The sequence below is a fragment of the Actinia tenebrosa genome, unplaced genomic scaffold (genome assembly GCF_029948245.1).
Source record: "Actinia tenebrosa isolate PJP-AT-01 unplaced genomic scaffold, QUT_ActTen_1.0 PGA_scaffold15__27_contigs__length_11533743, whole genome shotgun sequence".
NCBI lineage: Eukaryota > Metazoa > Cnidaria > Anthozoa > Actiniaria > Actiniidae > Actinia > Actinia tenebrosa.
The window spans coordinates 4,978,791-4,996,517 of NW_028292575.1; the positions used below are offsets into that span (position 1 = coordinate 4,978,791).

The window sequence follows — 17,727 nt, forward strand, 5'->3', positions numbered from 1 at the left end:
TTTTAAGAGATTAGTTTCTGTAGCAAAGTACAACTATTTTTTTCCATTTGAAGTTTGACGTGTTTCATTCACCAACTTTATTTGGGACGTGATATATTTGGTGATGAATAACACACACTCCAGACTTCAAACACCCATCAAAAATACTAGTATCATCCCTTCCATATAAGGTACGTATTCTCAAAAATACAAAAATATTTATTTATTGATGTTACTATTTTGAGTTTAATTTCGTTACTTTTGACCTTGAGGACAAATTTGACCGGAAGTGCACGACCGGAAAGGCTGAAGTACAAGTGAACGATGACATCATCATTACAATGAATCTGAAATATAAATAAGATTAACTGAAAGCCGTTCAGTAGAAGAACATCAGCGCTGAAGCTTAACGACCAAAGAAAACGAGAACAAGAATGTATTTTGAAAATATTTATTTTATTTATACCCGGAAAATGCGAAGGTAAGGATAATATATTTTATAAAGGTTTAAAAAAAATTTTTTTTGTCTTTCTTTCTTTTTGTTATCATTTTTCGTTTATTATTATTGTTAATTTTTGTTATGACACTCAAGCAGATTTTCAGTAATGTTCTCGGCGACTATGAACTCATAGCAAAACAATTGCTATGCCCTGTGACTTTTTATATTAGTGCTTAACAAATTTTTAAAGTGCACCTAACCGATTCTACATAAAGTGAAAACTTGAACGATGAAATATTTCTTCATTTGAATGTTGCGTCTTTAAGGTTTGAAGGTTTCACAGTCAGTAATATATTGCAAGTATAAACCTTCATAACTTAAAGACGCAACATTCAAATGAAGAAATACTCCACCGTTCAACTATTCACTTTATGTAGAATCAATACTGAAAGTATTGTATCGATGGTTAGGTGCACTTTAACGAAATCAAAAGGTTGTTCATTTTCGACTTTATTTCGCACTAACAAAATAAAGAAAACAACTCCAATATTCAGTATCAGTCAATTTTTATCTTCCGAAGGAAAGCTCGTTTATTTTGCTACAAAATCCTTTGAATTTTTATGTGTGCTGACAATAGGACATTAAAGTAACATGTAATTTTATCGACGATCTGAAACAACCTCTCGGCAAGGCTATAAAATAGGAATAGACTACTTGGACGATACGGTGGTCATTTTGGATCGCGAGGCATTTTGGGGCGTCCAGGAGGCAAATATAGAGCTATATGAGGCTTTATGATATATATTTTTTCTTTATATCGCCTGTCAGTATTTCACCCAAACATATAGCAAGCATATCGATAAACTTTTCGTGACAAACACAAGAAAGTATGAATGATAAGCCATCTTTAGTTTTGACCCTTGACGCCCCAAAATGCCTTGCAATCCAAGATGACCGCTGTATCAGCGTCGAAGCAGTCCGTTTATTATTGTGACGCAGCAAAAATTGCGGAGATTTTTAATGCGTATTCTATTGTTTTAAAGTCTAAGTTACTTTCATTTTCAGAATGTCAATCACAGCGAAGCCATTTATTCATATATTCATATTTATTCATTTAATTGGCACGATGCCAGTGCATGGAACATTGAACACGACGAATGAAGTGCGCATGTTCAAGGGACTGCCATCAGGGACTGTGGGCTCATTGGGTCCAAGGACATTAACGATACGACACGATCTACCTGTAGGTGAAAACAGAACTACGCTTATTAATAACTGTGAATCAGTATTCTTTATAAGTTTTCTGAGAACTCGATAAACTCTTACACACACAAAGACTTTTTTAGCTTGGGCGATACGTTTACTACGTCAGACTACGTGCCATTCTCTTGAGAACTGATGAGATTAGTTCTTTATTTAAGTCTCGGCCACTTTAAGTTCTTGTCGAGCGTTGTCGGAAAAGAAAAAAATAGATTCTCAAGTGAATGATGACACGTGTTTTGAAAAAAGAAAAACATAACGACGAAGACAATAATTTATTACGCCCAAATGACAAGTCACAGTCTTTTGGTAATATTTGTACTTTTTGAACTCAAACTCAACTTTGGACTGCAAACGATAGTTGACATTGTTTGATTTGTTGTTGTTTTTTGTTGTTGTTTTTCTCTTGGTGCTCCGGTTTTTCTCCGGGTACTCTGGTTTCCCTCCGTATCTCGTAAAGAGTCAGTGTAGTGGTAGTGGGTTTGGAGCAAACCTCAAGGAAGAGCCTCTTACTAGGAGTGATGGTTGTAAATATGAACTTATCTTTTATGTCTTTACTTATGTTTTTTACTCTTTCTTTATTTCAGGGAAAGGTAGTGTTCACTAATGGCTCTGTGTTTTCTATCGAAGCTAATATTACCGTTATCGATAGCATAAACGCAAGCCAAATACAAACGAACTACAAAATAGCACCAGACAACCATTCCATCGTGCTTGAAGTGGTGAGTAATTCATTTTATAAAATAACTGTTATAAATCTCGCGCTCTGATTGGCTGGGAGTGCGTGCTTTATGAGAGCATACAGCACGCGCGCGCACTTTCAGTTGTATTTTATAAAAGAAATAAAGAACTTGCTTTCTTGCTGTGTGGAGTTATAAAGCACTTGGGGATTGTCAGAACATTCAAGAAGTGACGCGTCGTGCTTCTCCTAACACTCCTCTCGTGTTCTGACAACTTCGCGTGCTTTATAAATGCACACAGCACGCGCGCGCCTTTTCTATTTTTTCATTTCTTTTCGAAATCAACCAGCCTGACAATGCAATATTTATGTTTTAAATTTTCAACATCTTTCATTCTTTTATCCCTATGTGTAGTACAAGTTGGAATCCCCTGATACCTTTCAAAATCCACCCAAAGATCAAATGCTGCTAATAGTAGCGACATCTGTTTCTGGTTTTATTATAATTTGTATCCTCGTGTCTCTTGTGCTGTACTTCTGCTGGTGGAAAAAGAAAACAAGCACTATGTTACTGAATGAAGATTTTAAAGACAGCCAATTGAAAAAAGGTATATCGCTGCCTGCTATTGTTTGGGCATTACAGCCATGTACAGGAGATGGTGATGGTTAAAAATGATGATAAATGATAACATTTGACAATGATAATGAATAGGGTGGCTTATGGCTATAGACCCCTTTAGATTTGGCGTAATGTTTTGCCTATTTCAGACCACGTGTCATTCCCTAGAGAATCATTTCTTTGTTTAACGGTTTCGCATGATAAGACTAGAATATGGACACAAATCAAATAAAGAATCGAAATTTTAAGACAATGACACGTGGTCTGAAATGGGAAATGAATGGATGCTGAAGATGATAATGACGATGCATGATGATGATTAAAAATGAAAAAGAAAGCAGATGATTGAGCATAGTGATAAAATGATGATGATAATTAATGATAGTGGCAGTAGTGATGGTGATCCCTGATGATAACGATTGATGATCATGAAGATCGTTTATCTTTAACTTTAACCGATGATGATGATTATAAGACTAAAGGATAATCACGGCCATACTAACTCGATAATTCTATCTTTTCCCAGCAGCGATTCCCAGAACCTTTTCACAAAAGCGTCGCTTGTATGATGCCAGTTCAAACCACAGCACCTTGCACATCACGCTTGTGGTCGTCATAGGAACGATCTGTGTTGCGCATGCGCAGTTGTACTTGGTTACAGTGGACCTCGTGATAACAGTCCCTGAAGGGTTTCTCGAACCTGACTCGAGGATATTCTTCAACGAGGATAACAAAAATCAAATTGATACTCTACAATATAAAAACGACTCTATTCTCGTATTTGGTAAGAGAAAAATGATAATGGGGTTCTTGTTTAGCGCATTTCACATTGTCTCAATGCGCTTTACATTTGTGAGCGGTGGAGGACTTTACGGGCTGCATATTAAGGCGTTATTAGCAGCCGTGCAGCTTACAATCATGAGTGATTTGTTAGTACATTAGTGTTATGCCTCCAAATTGGGATGGGCTGTTGAACTGAATGAATGAATGTCAAAAGCTCAGTGCTGTAAGTGTGCCGTGACCGTGATGTTTTCTAGAATTTTAATTGGCTGATTCTTTTTTTATTTTTTGCGCAATGCGATTGGTCTGGCAGTGTCGTGACCTTGGCGTGACCGTGTTATGCCGTGTTCCGGGTATTTGATTGGATGAAGAGTAAATTCTAAAGCAATGTAATTGGTAAGGCGTATCCCATACCGTGTGACGACAGAGCTATACAAAACTACTATGAGGTATCGTAGATTCTTACTAACATAGCTTCCATGTTTAAGGATTGAGAATGTGTAACACACCTGGCGTGCGCTGCTAAAATAGATTTCGTATGACTCAATACCGTGACGTCGAAATACGACACAGAACACTGCGAACAAAATTACTGCATATCCAATCAAAATGCTCGGACACAGTACTGCCAAGGTCACCGCACGACACGTCCGTATATTTGAGTTTTTCGTAATCAACGGCTGCAATAGCAGCCATGACATGAGGCAGGACCAATGTTATCTGGTCTAGTCTGATTTACATGGAAAAGAATAACTTTCCCAGGGGAAGAAGAATCTGCTGTTGTACCTCCTCTCATGGCTGCCATCACATGATGGTGCAAAGCCTGTATATAACTCGCGGTTTGTCATGACGTTTTCAGATGTAGAGAATGCATCACCAGCCCCAAAAGATATGTGTATCCTCTTGAATGCGAAGTGTCACACGGGCACGTGTGATTCCCTGACGGGACTATGTGTGTGTCCACGTGGGAAGAAGATGATTCAAAGTGGCGGAGGGAAACCCACATGTGTTTTTGGTAAGTGCATGATGGGATATTTTGAGTGGATATCATTGACCTTAGCGCAAGTTCTGACTAAGGTTCTTGCAATATTAATATCTTCTTTTTTCTGTGTAACCAGAATGTACTCAGCCATGTCCGTCTGGGACCTACGAGTTTTCTCCCTGTAACCAAACCCACCCTGCTGTCTGCAAAGGTAAGCAACCAGAACCAAGCTAATAAAAATATAAATTAAACTGGTTTTCGTTTGGCAACCAAAAACTACTTCGTCGCAACGGCAAATCGTACGATTCGCATGCACGTGTGATTGATAAGCACTGTAAATACTAACAACATTGTTTTTGTAGCTTGTAGACCACCGTGTAGTTTCAAAGAATTTGAATCGACTGCTTGTGCGGGAAACACCGACAGGAATTGCACTGGTAAGTGAACTTGAATGTCTTTTATAAAACTCATGAATAATTCATGACGAAAACACAATAGAAATCATTGTCCGTGGAGGAGGTTGTATATCTGATACAAAATCGTCCTGATTTGCATAAACTTTAACTCCAATTTTCTTAGCCAAATTCAATTTTATCTTTAAAATTATAGTAGAACATGAATGTATACACCTAGACGTTTCATAAGTAATATGCAATATTCGTGTCCGTGTTGTATCAGATATACAATCACTTGCCTTCGGCTCGTGGTTGTATATCTGATACAACATGGCCACTCATATTGTATATATTACTTACACTGACGATTAGTGTTTATGCAGGTAAACTACAATCGCATGGAAATAACCATTTTTTGTTCACGGTTTTTTTTTTTGTTGCTTGTTTGTCTTCAGCTATCTCTCTGTTACCCCGGATTAAAGTCTCTTCTAATGTTATTTACGAAGACTTATCCAAGGTTAGTATCCACGAATTCATCATTATGAATTCCTGTATTTCCAATCTCTAGCAGTTAGTAAAGAGTGGAAATAATGCATATATCTGTGGCTCCTCATCTCACCTTATCCTCATCATATCTCCTCCTCATCTCACCTTATCCTCATCATATCTTCTCTTCATCCCACCTCCTCCTCATCCCACCTCCTCCTCATCCCACTTCCTCCTCATCCCACCTCCTCCTCATCATAGCGCCTCCTCATCCCACCTCCTCCTCATCCCACCTCCTCCTCGTCCCACCTCCTCCTCATCCCACCCCATCTTATCCCACCGTCATCCCCCTCTCAAGTGACATTGACTCTCGAAACTCACAGATTGACTAGTCTCATTTACTCAGTAAAGGTTTTTAATTCTTGTGTTATTAGGTTGAGAGTGATACTACGGTCGACCAACTCATTTCCAATCACTCCGCGCAATACAACATCTGGCTCAACCGATCCAGCGGTGTTGCGCTCAAAGTAAGAATCGTCAATGCTGACTTCAGCACTACGTATCGCCAAGTAGACCATCCAAACAATGACAATGACATGCTCCCCTCTAAAGACAAAACCATTAAAACATTAGTCCAGGATAATTTCTCTAAAGCTCCAGTTCCTGACTATTACAAAGTTCAAATCGAAGAGTACCAAAATCTAGATGTTGTTAAAGAAGATCATAGTAAAATCTGTCCTAACTACACTAGAGAAGGAGTTCACTCATTCAAGCCAACGCAAGGGAGAGATCTTTACTGTACTGGGGTGAATAATTCAATGGTTGAGATTTTCGGTAATCGCATTTCCAGTCATTTATCTTGGAAAGAGGAGAAGGAGAGAGATTGCTATATCAACAAGATAAAATGCGGTGAATGCAGGGATAATTGTTCGAAAGGGGCCTTTAAGATCCCTGAATGCGACATCAAGAAGGATAAAAAAAACGCGAACTTTGGAGAGCATTTTTCGTACTGCTTCGATTGTTGTTTCGTTAGATGTACTTGCCCAAGTTGTGTTTGCGGAAAATACGAAAGAAACTGTGTCCGAGAACAGCTCACATGTGTTCGAGTAAAGCAGTATAAATTATCACTTGAACCCACGTTCCCCTCGGGCGGGAACTTTAGCTGTCATGTGGAGGCGTCACGTGGTCCTGAAATTGCCATAGAAACATCTTTGTGGCGTCATGGCAATCGAGTCTACGCATTAACAACCAACAGTTATAACCTTACTAAACAATCAACAAGACAAACTATCCATGACTTTGGCTATATGACAGTTCGCCATCCACCAATCCTGCAAAGCATGCCTGGGAAAAATATCTTGGTCAGTGGTAACGTTCACAAGAAGAAGTTTAATGTTGGTGTGTTTTTTAATGAGGATGATGTCACTAATACGGTTGCTATGGGTGCGGAAAGAACCAAGATTCATATTCAGCCAAGAGTGCCTTTTGGGATAAATAGTAAGACATGGCCCAAAAGAAATTGCAACGATAAAAGTAGCATTAACTTAGTTGTTGTTAAAGATCAACCAAGACATACAAACTTCAAAAAGCTTGAAAATCTCACAGCAGAGATTGATCGACAAGGCAAAGACTTGCTTTATAAAATTTATGATAACAAACTGACGCGGAAGTTAAGTTTTGAAGTCTCTCAAAATCGTTCAATTCTGCGTAACATTTTCCCCAAGACTGCTATCGTCAATGATCGCACGCTGGTCGGAGACCTCTACAGAAACCGAACCTTCTGGACGCTTCGGTTTACCGGTCGCATAAAGGAGTGTCCAGGGGCGTTCAATGTCAGAATCTATGACCAAGATATGCCGAACGTGGAAGTGTATAATTATGATATAGGTAAGTAACGTGCTCGCACATTTTCTATTTTGTCAATACAATAGGATACCATGAGGCGCGAAAGAGCTGTTTCATTGGAGCGGGCGGCGGCGGGAAGGAGGCTAGACTACCTCCAAAGCAATGCTTACTGATTAATACTTTGCGTAGTCTCACTTCTTAGGGGAATAAGCGTAGACTTTGCTTTTCCAAGTATTTTCTCGTCTGTTGTTTTGATATTGATTTAGCGTTTTTCATTCCCTGACAGCTGTGACACGAATGGACTGCAAGTTCTTGTTGGAATTCCACTTGCCTTCTGGTGGTGACACAAACCTTATCGACAAACAGTTCCTCATCAAGTTTACCGATTCGTACAAGAAAATTCAACTCGCTCTAGTCAGCCCACGGTACGTTCCAAACTTCAACATCCGAATCCTCGAAAATAAACCAGATATAAACCACATTCTGAAGGTTCTACTTCCGGCTGTCTATGCGCTAGGAGTAGCTCTTGTATTACTCCTTTGTCTTCTTGTGTTTGGCTACAAGACGAGGCCAAAAGACAAGATGCACCGCGACCGTGACAGCAAGCTTCATTTTCGACATATTCTTTTTGTAGTTTGGTTCGTTGGAATGCGATTTATCAAAAGCTTCCTATTGACCTTTTCGTTATTTTTCATTCTCTTATCCACCATCCACCACAGTAATATTAACACTCTTCGTCGCTACCCTGAATTTCGGGACCAAAGGCAACGGATCGATAAAGACCTCATGTCGATTATAGATCAGCATAAGGTACAAGAGATCAACCGGCAGCTTGGTCTCCTCAACGAAGGAAAGAAAACTTGCGACAAGAAGCTTAGAGAAGCTGATGCTCTGATAGACGCGTATTTTGATGAAATGAGAAGAAGGTTAATGGAGGACATGAAACAAAAATCTGTCATCTACGCGGCTTATAAAAACATGGAAAAAAAGGTGAAGTCGGCAAAGAAACAGTTCGACAATAAGAGGGAAGATTTCAATCGAGCTTTGAGAACGGCGACAAACGAGATTAACTATAGGATTCAGAGCTTGCGAGGAAAAATTGAGAGTAACTTCTGGCTCGGTGCTGCAAAAGTTATGCATAGTTTTGTCCAATCTGCAGCGAATTTGTTTGGGCATAGAATCGAACCGTTCATGAACTGGGTTGATCTAGACGTTAGTTTTCCTTCTATTAGCTTCAGCCTCGGGTCCTTCGATGTCTACTTCGATGATTTTGCTACAAAATTCAAGAAACCTGATTTGGGACTTTCTTTGAAATTCAATGCTAGCAGGTGGCAAGGTAGTTTCCCAACTCCTGACCTGTCTCTAAATTTAAAAGAGTTACGACTACCACCGCTGAATATTTCTAGTCCAGTGTCTAATAGAAGAGTCAAGGAACTTCTAGCACTTGACTGGATTGTCGCTTTATTGCGAAGTGGAGTTTTGGCGGGAATTTTGTTGGCGCTTGATGTCACGTGGTTTGTGTACCGTCACAGCAGGACTTACCAGTCAGCGGTTGTTCTCTTGCACGGTTTTCCTGTTGTTTATGAGTTGAAAGACGTGAAGAAAGAGAAAGAAAAACTCCTGAAAAAGGCTTCAATCGACGATCTAAGTAATTACGGTACACTCCGTAGTGAAACTGAGATGAGCCAAGCGTCAAGTGAAAATAGCGAGAATTCATCAAAAATTACAAGATATAAAAACAAGCTACATAAGTACAAACAAGACGAGGTACAAAAATCCCAAGAAAGTTTGAATCGAATAAATGAAAGTAAAATAAACCTGGATGAAGAGGAGGAGAAACAAGAAGACATAGCTGATGGCTACCATGACAACGAAGTATCAGTTTCAAGCAAAATGCCCAAATATGGTATGATGGTTATTGACTACCTCAATGGGTGGTTATTCTTCGTCTATGGAATACTGAAAAAGATCAATTACGAGGTAAGCCACATTGTATATAGAGCAAATTCCGTATGACGTGGCGTGCGGTGTAATGCGAGCAGAGGTGGATGATGTTCCTATTTCATTCCTTCTCCTTTCCCTTTTTTTTTTTTTTTTCATATTTCTTTTTATTGTTCTTAATCCTAGGTCACAAAGACAAACTTAGTCCCTTTAGCCGTATTGGGTGTCATGGGTCTTCTGTTAATCTACGTTGTCATAGTAACGGCCAAATACACGCTGACAGTCGACACGCTTGATGAAGTTGGATACTTTGATATCAAGATGGCGCCAATATTGGTTACTAGAAAAATAGTCAACACTCGTATAACTTCCAGTGCTTTTATGATCAACCAAATACAAATACCGTATTACCAAAACAGGTATGTCAAATCGTTCTTTCTTTTTTTTTTAAGGTAGATTTTGAGTTCTGCAAACATTTTGCATTCTGGTCTACCTTGGGGGAAAATAACACCATACAATGAATCATCAACAAAATATATATGTTCCTCGTTTTCCCTTGGAATTTATGTTTTAAAATCTCCCGCAAAGGGTTTGTGTTAGTAGTAAAAAGAATATATATATATATATTCTTTTCTTACAGAGTCAATGCGAGAATCGCATTTGCCAAGAAGAAAGCTGCTTTCTTCAAAGGTTTTCAGTGTACAACCGCTGATCTGCATAACAAGGAGTACTGCTTCTGGGTTGACGGGCAGTGTGATGGGGTTAAGAGCTACACTGATGATTTCCTTAAGAATTTAACACGACTAGAATGTCATGTTCCTTCTGTTATTCCACGAAGGTAGGTCAAGTACATCGAAAGGGAAAAGTCTTTTGCATTCACTTCTCAAGATCATCTCGAATGCGAGGCAAAAATAGAATTAAAAAGAAAATGGCACAACCCGCTTATGACGATGCGTACGAAACCCGTCAGTGACCATCGTTGAGAGGAAGCTTAGCAGCACACACCTTCTTGGGGCATTGGGGCGTGGTGTTGGGGCGTTTCTTTCTTTCGTCTTATTTCCTTAAGGGCCACCTGAGAGGCTATATTGGACTACTTCGACGATACGGCGTCCATCTTGCCAGGTGGCAAAACAAAAGAAAGATGGAGGAAATAGGACTATATATATATAGTTTCGTGTGTTTGTATTTCTCTTATAGGTATAGGGGATCTATGTGGTGTAATAATTAATCTTTTGTTGTATTCTCTTGTGGTTAGCTGCTAATATCAATCGACGTCATTACCGCAACAAAGTTTTATTTGCCCCCTGGACGCCTCATAAAGCCTTGCAATCCAAGATGGCCGCCGTATCGTCAAAGTAATCCATTGATGGAAATACAAATAACCCGGCTAACTTTTGGGGTTTTTTTCGCACAGGTTCACAAAGTTTGACCGGTTCATCTACAAACAACAGCTCAAGAAAGGATACCAGCCGTTCGTGACTGCCACACGAGGATTAATCCTTAACACCTTTTACACGGCTCTCATAATTTTGGGAATTTTCGTATTTGTTAAGCTTTTGGGTTTACTCGTATTTCTTGTTCTACGGCGGCTTGACTTGATCCGTACCGTCAAGAACTACAAATTGGCTGAGAACCTTGGTCATGAGGAGACCCAGGAAGACGAGATAGATGGAAAACTGAAGAAGACTGGTGATTCGATAGGGCGACTGAAGGTCCCGGATGTAATTGTGAAAACTTGTGGACCAACACGTGGTCGACCTGGATGGCATTTGGAGTATAGGCCAGATAAGGCAGCTGAACTCATCTCAAAGAAAAGAGAGATGAAAGCAAGAAACGATGGAGAATCTATATAAAGGTGTGTAAATTATGATATTGGGCTTCCTGTGGCACAGAAGAGTCAGTACCTTGTTACCAAAGGTGCTGCAGTGGCACGTGTGTTTATATGATGACCTTTGTCCCCCCGAGTGGTAACGATCCGCCATTTTTAGCCACTTAGCCCATGGGCTATTATGTACGTGTGTTTCTTGTCACGGGCCTTTTTGAAGGCAGGTGTATATATTGTATATTTTATCTTAGATTTATACTTATATTAGCATTTATATTTAACTTTTACATCTTATTGTAATTTGTATTTGTCAATGCTTCTGAAAAGCCCTGTAAAGGGATGAGGTAATAAAGTATGTATGTATGTATGTAAGAGGGAGAGGATGTTGAAAATGGGAAACGCCACTTCGGGAAACGCCACCCTTTCGTTCATATTTCCATACTATGACAAAGAAATGCAAAGCTTCATTTTGAAAGTCTGCCTCCGACAGCCTATGAGTAAGCTGTATTGACCTAACTATACTTTAATCTATGGCAATCTAAACGTTTTGTATACAAGCTAGTTATTAAAATTCTGAAGCCATTTTTCAGCTCTTTGATGATTCGTAAACAAAAAAGGATAAACCATTTTGTGAAAAACAAGGTTCATTGTGTTCATTCACTTGAAGGTATTTTGTAAATGGAACTATAACAGACGCCATTTATGTTTAGTTTTAAAAGTAATATCTCACGTAGTGACCCACCTTTTCATTTTTCTGAAGTTAATGTCTAGACCTTCATTGTCGGCTAAATCGTTTTTTTACAGAAGTGCACAACCATTCCAGGCAACACTTATGCCACTAAACTCACTTAGTTTTGAAGTGATATCTCACGTAGTGACCCAGCTTTTCATCTCTTTGAAGTTGACTTCGAGACCTTTGTTATCGGCAAATGCCTTTAGCCAGCTGTTAACACTTTAGGTTACTTCTAAATGGAAGAACAATAGATGACACCAAACTCATTTAGTTTTTAAAGTGATTTCTCACGTAGTGACTCACCCAGACTCCAGCTTGAATTTGACTTCAAGACCTTCATTATCGACAAATCCCTTTTCCTAATGGAGCTCACGACTCATCCAGGTATTACTTTAGGCCACTTAAAATCTTGGTTGTAATAGTGATATCTCAATTAGTGCCTCAACTTTTAATCTCTTTGAAGTTGACTTCAAGACCCTCATTGTCGCATGCTTTTTTTGGTTTTGTCAAGAGAATAATAGGACTACAAGGCCGAGAGCCATACAGTAGCAGGATTTAAGAGGCGCTCAGGTTATACCTAAGTATGTGAGTATAGTATAAAACACTCAATTAATAAACCGAGCCTGGGCACCTCGTATATTTCTTTATCAAACCCTCTTCATTTATGTGTCTTTGATTGCCATGTAAAATGGCCATACATCCTGTCATTTTTTGGGTTGAGGGCCAGACGACCCAAGTTTATCATTTCTCAGTAGATGTCAAGTATCACCTCTAAATTAAGCTATTTGTATTTAGTGGAAAGCAACTGTAAAAGAAGAATATAGTTTATTTTATGTTATAATTGTAGCGAGCTAGTGAACCACTTGCAAAAATGTACATGTGTAGTGACTTCACTTGAGATTCTGAAGGATGGAATATCCCCTTCCACTCAGATGGGGTCCTGATTATAAAGCGCCCACACGGGTTGTGACCCGAAAACCTATTATCTAGAGAGACAGGGTGTGGCGAGGTATGCAATCAGAGCGTATGCTTTTTAATTTGGTTTGGCTTGAAATATATGAAAAACCTTCAAATTTTTATCGAACCCTGAAACAACCTCTGGGCTGATCAAAGTCCGGGTACGACTAACTCACAGCGCGAACCCTGAAACAACCTCTGGGCTGATCAAAGTCAGGGCATGGCTAACTCACAGATGGGACCCTGAAACAACATCAGGGCGCATCTAAGTCAGTGCATGGTTAACCCACAAATGGATTTTATTTTAGATTTTTGAGGGAGGAAAATGGGAGAACTTTAAGAAAAACTTTCGAATTAAGGGATATCACGTGTGATTATTTGCCATAAATAAGTCCATAAATCGAACTCGAAACGCCGCCACGATCGAGATGGCAATAAAAATGAATGTCTTCAAAAGTCTGCAAGAAAATGAATGTCTTCAAAAGTCTGCAAGAATACATCAAAGTCCACTTTCCTTGCAACTGGTTGTCTGTGGATAAAAAATGGTGTTGGCTTTTATCGATCAAAAGTGTGTAACCAGCCACTTCAAGCTTTATTCACGAGACACATGCACACGTGTGGGGTCTAGTGCTTTATTCCCATTATTTTACTCTTCAAACACTAATTGAGTTTGTCGTTTATCTTTGCCTGGCCCTATCTGTGCCACATCTTTTAGGACTTTAAAGTCTCCTTATGGCTGGTTATTGATTAGACTTTGAATTGAAACTCGCCAATTAGTCTGTCAAGCTGTGTTATTCAAAATAAATACGTTTACCATAATAGACAACTATTATGTTAGTATTTACAGGCGTTTGTTATAAGTGTAGCCTGTGTCAACAAGGAAAAGGAAAACATTTTCCCCATCAATTTTTATGGCGTGTGATGAATGATGTTCATAAGAGTGCCAGTGAAAACTGAGGAAGGCACTCGCTAGGTTGTGCAATCATTTCCCCAGGTGCCGGGGGGGGAGCTGATCCTTATCTATTTCTAATTGAAAATCTAGGAAGAAATCGATTTTGTCAGGTCTACTTTTTGTCTTCCTAAACTAGGGTCTTAAATCAAAGCAGGAGGACATTTCTTTCCAAAAACACGTCGAGGCCAGCCAGGATATGAATTTCTTAGCGCTTCACCCTTGACAGATTATACCCCTGCCCCCTCCCCCTGGATTCCACTTTGCACAATACGATACAACAAATATTGACATAACGAAGAAGCACTCGGATGATTTTGACACGTTCTGTTTTATATAAACCCATTCTCCTGCAATAAAGTAAACTTAAAGGTAAAGCCATTGACCTTGAATAACCAATCTTGCCTCATTTTCTTAAAAACAAATGAGGCGTAACGAGTAATCATTATTTAGTGTTTGCGTGAGCTGCTTTGTGTGAAAACAAACGAGGACTTCTCTTGTAGCGCGCAGCAACCGGCGCCTGAGCAAGGGATGTTTGGAGCAGAATTTCACAACTTGAGAAGACTTAACTTCAAAATGAATATTAAGTTTGGTATTTCAAATATAGATGACAAAGAAGGATCCGGACGGCGGAGATCTCGTTCTGTGTCAATAAATGGCACGCGTTCCACGTCTCCTACAGTTTCTCCTGAAAATGCCAGTGAAAGAAACTCGAACGATGAAGTATTCTTCACCGCGGATGCTGAAATCAACAGTGATGTATCTGAAAGACATAAAAAGGAAGGACGTAGTGTTTCGGTTCCAGTCTTAATAATGCCAGCACCAGAATTTTTACGCTTACAGAAACTGGATTTTGAAAGCTTTAAAGTTCATGTCGATAGCTCGAGTTATCCAGTCTGGAAGACTTACCATCAACAGAGCTTGTGTTCTACAGAACTCTAGAATTGTAAGAAGGCGTTTGCTTTGGCTAACAGCAAATATAAGGAGTTCGCTTCAAAGACTTCACACGTATTAAGGAGAACTAAGCGAATTACGATGTCTAGCATCAAAGCAAGGAGACTAGCCACCTTTGTAGGTTAATATTCTACAGTATTACAAACGTGTACGGCTCTAAGAACTATTTTCCCTCTCTCTTATTAAGGCAGAAGGAGAGGAGGAGGATAAGAACCTTTGCAAAAAGTAGAACTCTGAATCTGTCTTCTTACAGACATTAAGGGTACTGCTTAAAATGTTTTACGTGAAGATTTGGATAACATTGCTCAATGGCTTCCTGGGCAAACCGTCCTGACAGACCAAAATAATACCAAGTCAATACTGTCGACTTAAAACTCTATCAAGTTTGCTTTGCACTTTGCTGTAACAATTACTTTTTTGTTTGCTTGTTTTTGTCGTATACTTGAGTTGTAATTCATTAAGTAAACAAAACTTAAAAGCAAACATACCAAAATTTATTATTAATCAATTACTTAGATTTGTACTTTGTACTTTCTGGACACTTCTGTTAACGTAATAGCATTATTATTAACAGCTCATAAAAATTATATAAATGACTATGGCAATTTGTGTTAAATAACAAAGGCATGTTTGACGTGAATAAACATAGTTACATGGGATTAGCAACGAGTACTTCAGATCTTTACATCTGATAATACCATAAACTTAACTTTTGACGAACCGGCGACTGAAAGAATCTCTAGGCTGATCTAAGTCAGGGTATGGATAACTCACAGATCCAACCCTGAAACAATGTCTGGCCTGATCTAAGTCCAGACTTCGCTAACCCACGGATCAAACCCTGAAACAACCTCTAGACCAAAGTGCAGGGCACGCGACTATCTCGCAGATCGAATTAGAATTTAGCTTGTTGGTTTTCCTTAACCACTTAAAGAAACAAATTAAGATATTTGCTATGGTAACATGGTATGTTTGAGATTGAAAGTCCAGAAAAATTTTGGAAGCAAATTTAAGTAACTATTTATTATCGCGAATCATTTCACACGGCAATTCTTGGAATACATGCAACTTATCACTACGATGGCAAAGTTTTGAGAGATTTTTCTTTGTGAGCAAAAAATATTCTTTCATAAATCTCAGTACGAATGGTTAAAAAATCCAACCGTTGATCTGTAATCTTTAGTCGGGGTATTTATAATCACAGTAGTAATAGTTCAGTAATAATCCACTTATCATTGTTCGAAAAACAAAAGAAAATTGATCCTTTGTATTATGCTTCGTTAGCTTCGTTGTATAACTTGCGTTTTAAAAAAAAATGCATAAAATATTTGTGTGTTCATCCTGAGAAGAGGGTAGCAGGGTAGCAAACTGGTCAAGCCTGTGACCGAAGAAAATTCAAAACTTTCATTTCACATCGGTTTTGGGCTTTGTACGCTTTTCCAGGAAATATTTAAAGTAGTTATATGGATCCTGTCACGTATCTTCTCCAGACAATCCAGGTCACGCTCAGAGGTCACGTTGACAATCCTCAAAACTGTTATGTAACGATGTACACAAGTGTGCAGTGAAATCAACATGCTGCATGAAACAGCGTTTCCCACAAATTATTCTCATTGTTTTAACAGAGAAAAAGTATTCTAATATTCTTTAGGTAATTTCAGTGACTCTTCCAATACCATCTATGAAGCTACGGTCAAATAAAATATATTCGTGTTATGCAATGCATTCCTTTAAGAAACAAACGTGCCTCTGAGGGGGAGAAGGTATATGTCAATATTTTTTCCAATGTAGGGGAGGGGTGAGGAAACAGGCTCGCGTATCGTGCCTTTGCGCACTTTGAGCACATCGTTTTATTTAATAAAGATGAAGTGTTAAAACAGGAATGCATTTTCTAAATTTCCTAGATTGAGCTCAGTCAATCCTGAGATGAATGCATGAAACAACCTCTGGGCTGATTAAAGTCAGTTCACGTTCAACTCACAGACTGAACCCTGAAATAAACAACCTATGGACTGATCTCCCGGGGGGTATTACCACCCCAACTTGGTTCGGGGTGTGCCGCCAGGATCTCAAGATCCTAACCTTATCCCAGACCTAAAATTTTGATTTTACATACCCTACCCAGACTAAAACTAAGAGTTGAACCCTGGAGCCAAAGAACCTCTGGGCTGATCAAAGTCAGCGAGCCTAACTCACAGATTGAATATGGAATTTAGTGTTTCAGTAAGTTCGTTATTTATTTCTTGTATTCTATAAATATCCAAACTTGATTAAGGTAATTAAAGAGTATTCCAGCTAGAACATAGACATATTAATTTCAAGTCGCTGATAGACATGCATGGTCTTCTCACTTTCTTCAGTATTCAAAAATAAAGCACTAGGACTCTCACACGGAAAGCTTTTTTCTATTTTTTGCTATTCTAATTTTGGTAATTCAAACAGATGGTCCATGGCCAGACTTCACTGACACGCCCTGATAGCTAGTCGTGGAAAAATGAGTCCCGCTATGCAGACAGTTGTTTGACAGGGCATCTTTTCACAGGCCCAAGAGCTTTTTATCAAAAAAAAAAAAAAAAAAAAAAAAAAATTGGGAGGGAAAGTATTATGGCATGCTTTCCTAGTTCTTGCATCGTGCTACTCAATTCCATATATTAACATATACTAGATAACCTATATAAAAAAGAATCCCGCTATGCAGACAGTTTTTTGACAGGGCATCTTTTCACAGGCCCAAGAGCTTTTTATCCCAAAAAAAAAAAAAATTGGGAGGGAAAGCATTGTGGCATGCTTTCCTAGTTCTTGCATCGTGCTACTCAATTCCATATATTAACATATACTAGATAACCTATATAAAAAAGAATCCCGCTACGCAGACAGTTGTTTGATATGACATCTTTTCGCAAG

At 38.9% G+C, this 17,727-nt stretch overlaps 1 protein-coding gene across 2 annotated transcripts; it reads left to right on the forward strand.

Annotated features, from left to right (window-relative positions):
* Positions 1-27: 27 nt before the first annotated feature.
* Positions 28-15,482, forward strand: LOC116300650 (uncharacterized). 2 transcript variants are annotated; one of them, XM_031709553.2, is made up of 15 exons: positions 28-170; positions 252-460; positions 1,484-1,661; positions 2,266-2,400; positions 2,773-2,965; positions 3,503-3,760; positions 4,616-4,771; positions 4,875-4,949; positions 5,101-5,175; positions 5,589-5,650; positions 6,054-7,506; positions 7,751-9,444; positions 9,592-9,824; positions 10,046-10,243; positions 10,820-15,482. In XM_031709553.2, exons 2-15 carry the CDS (start codon positions 414-416, stop codon positions 11,256-11,258), a joined length of 5,196 nt encoding a protein of 1,731 aa, XP_031565413.2. In that variant the 5' UTR covers positions 28-170; positions 252-413; the 3' UTR covers positions 11,259-15,482. The 2 variants fall into 2 exon arrangements, with proteins under 2 accessions (XP_031565413.2, XP_031565415.2); XM_031709555.2 differs by having other exon boundaries at positions 28-460; positions 3,506-3,760.
* Positions 15,483-17,727: the final 2,245 nt, after the last annotated feature.

What these genes read in the sequence shown, in the direction of transcription:
- LOC116300650 (XM_031709553.2), top strand. Translation starts at nt 414, where the DNA reads ATGTATTTTGAAAATATTTATTTTATTTATACCCGGAAAATGCGAAG. An exon ending in GAAACCCACATGTGTTTTTG is followed by an intron (nt 4,772 to 4,874) that starts GTAAGTGCATGA and finishes CTGTGTAACCAG; the next exon opens with AATGTACTCAGCCATGTCCG. An exon ending in ATACCGTATTACCAAAACAG is followed by an intron (nt 9,825 to 10,045) that starts GTATGTCAAATC and finishes CTTTTCTTACAG; the next exon opens with AGTCAATGCGAGAATCGCAT.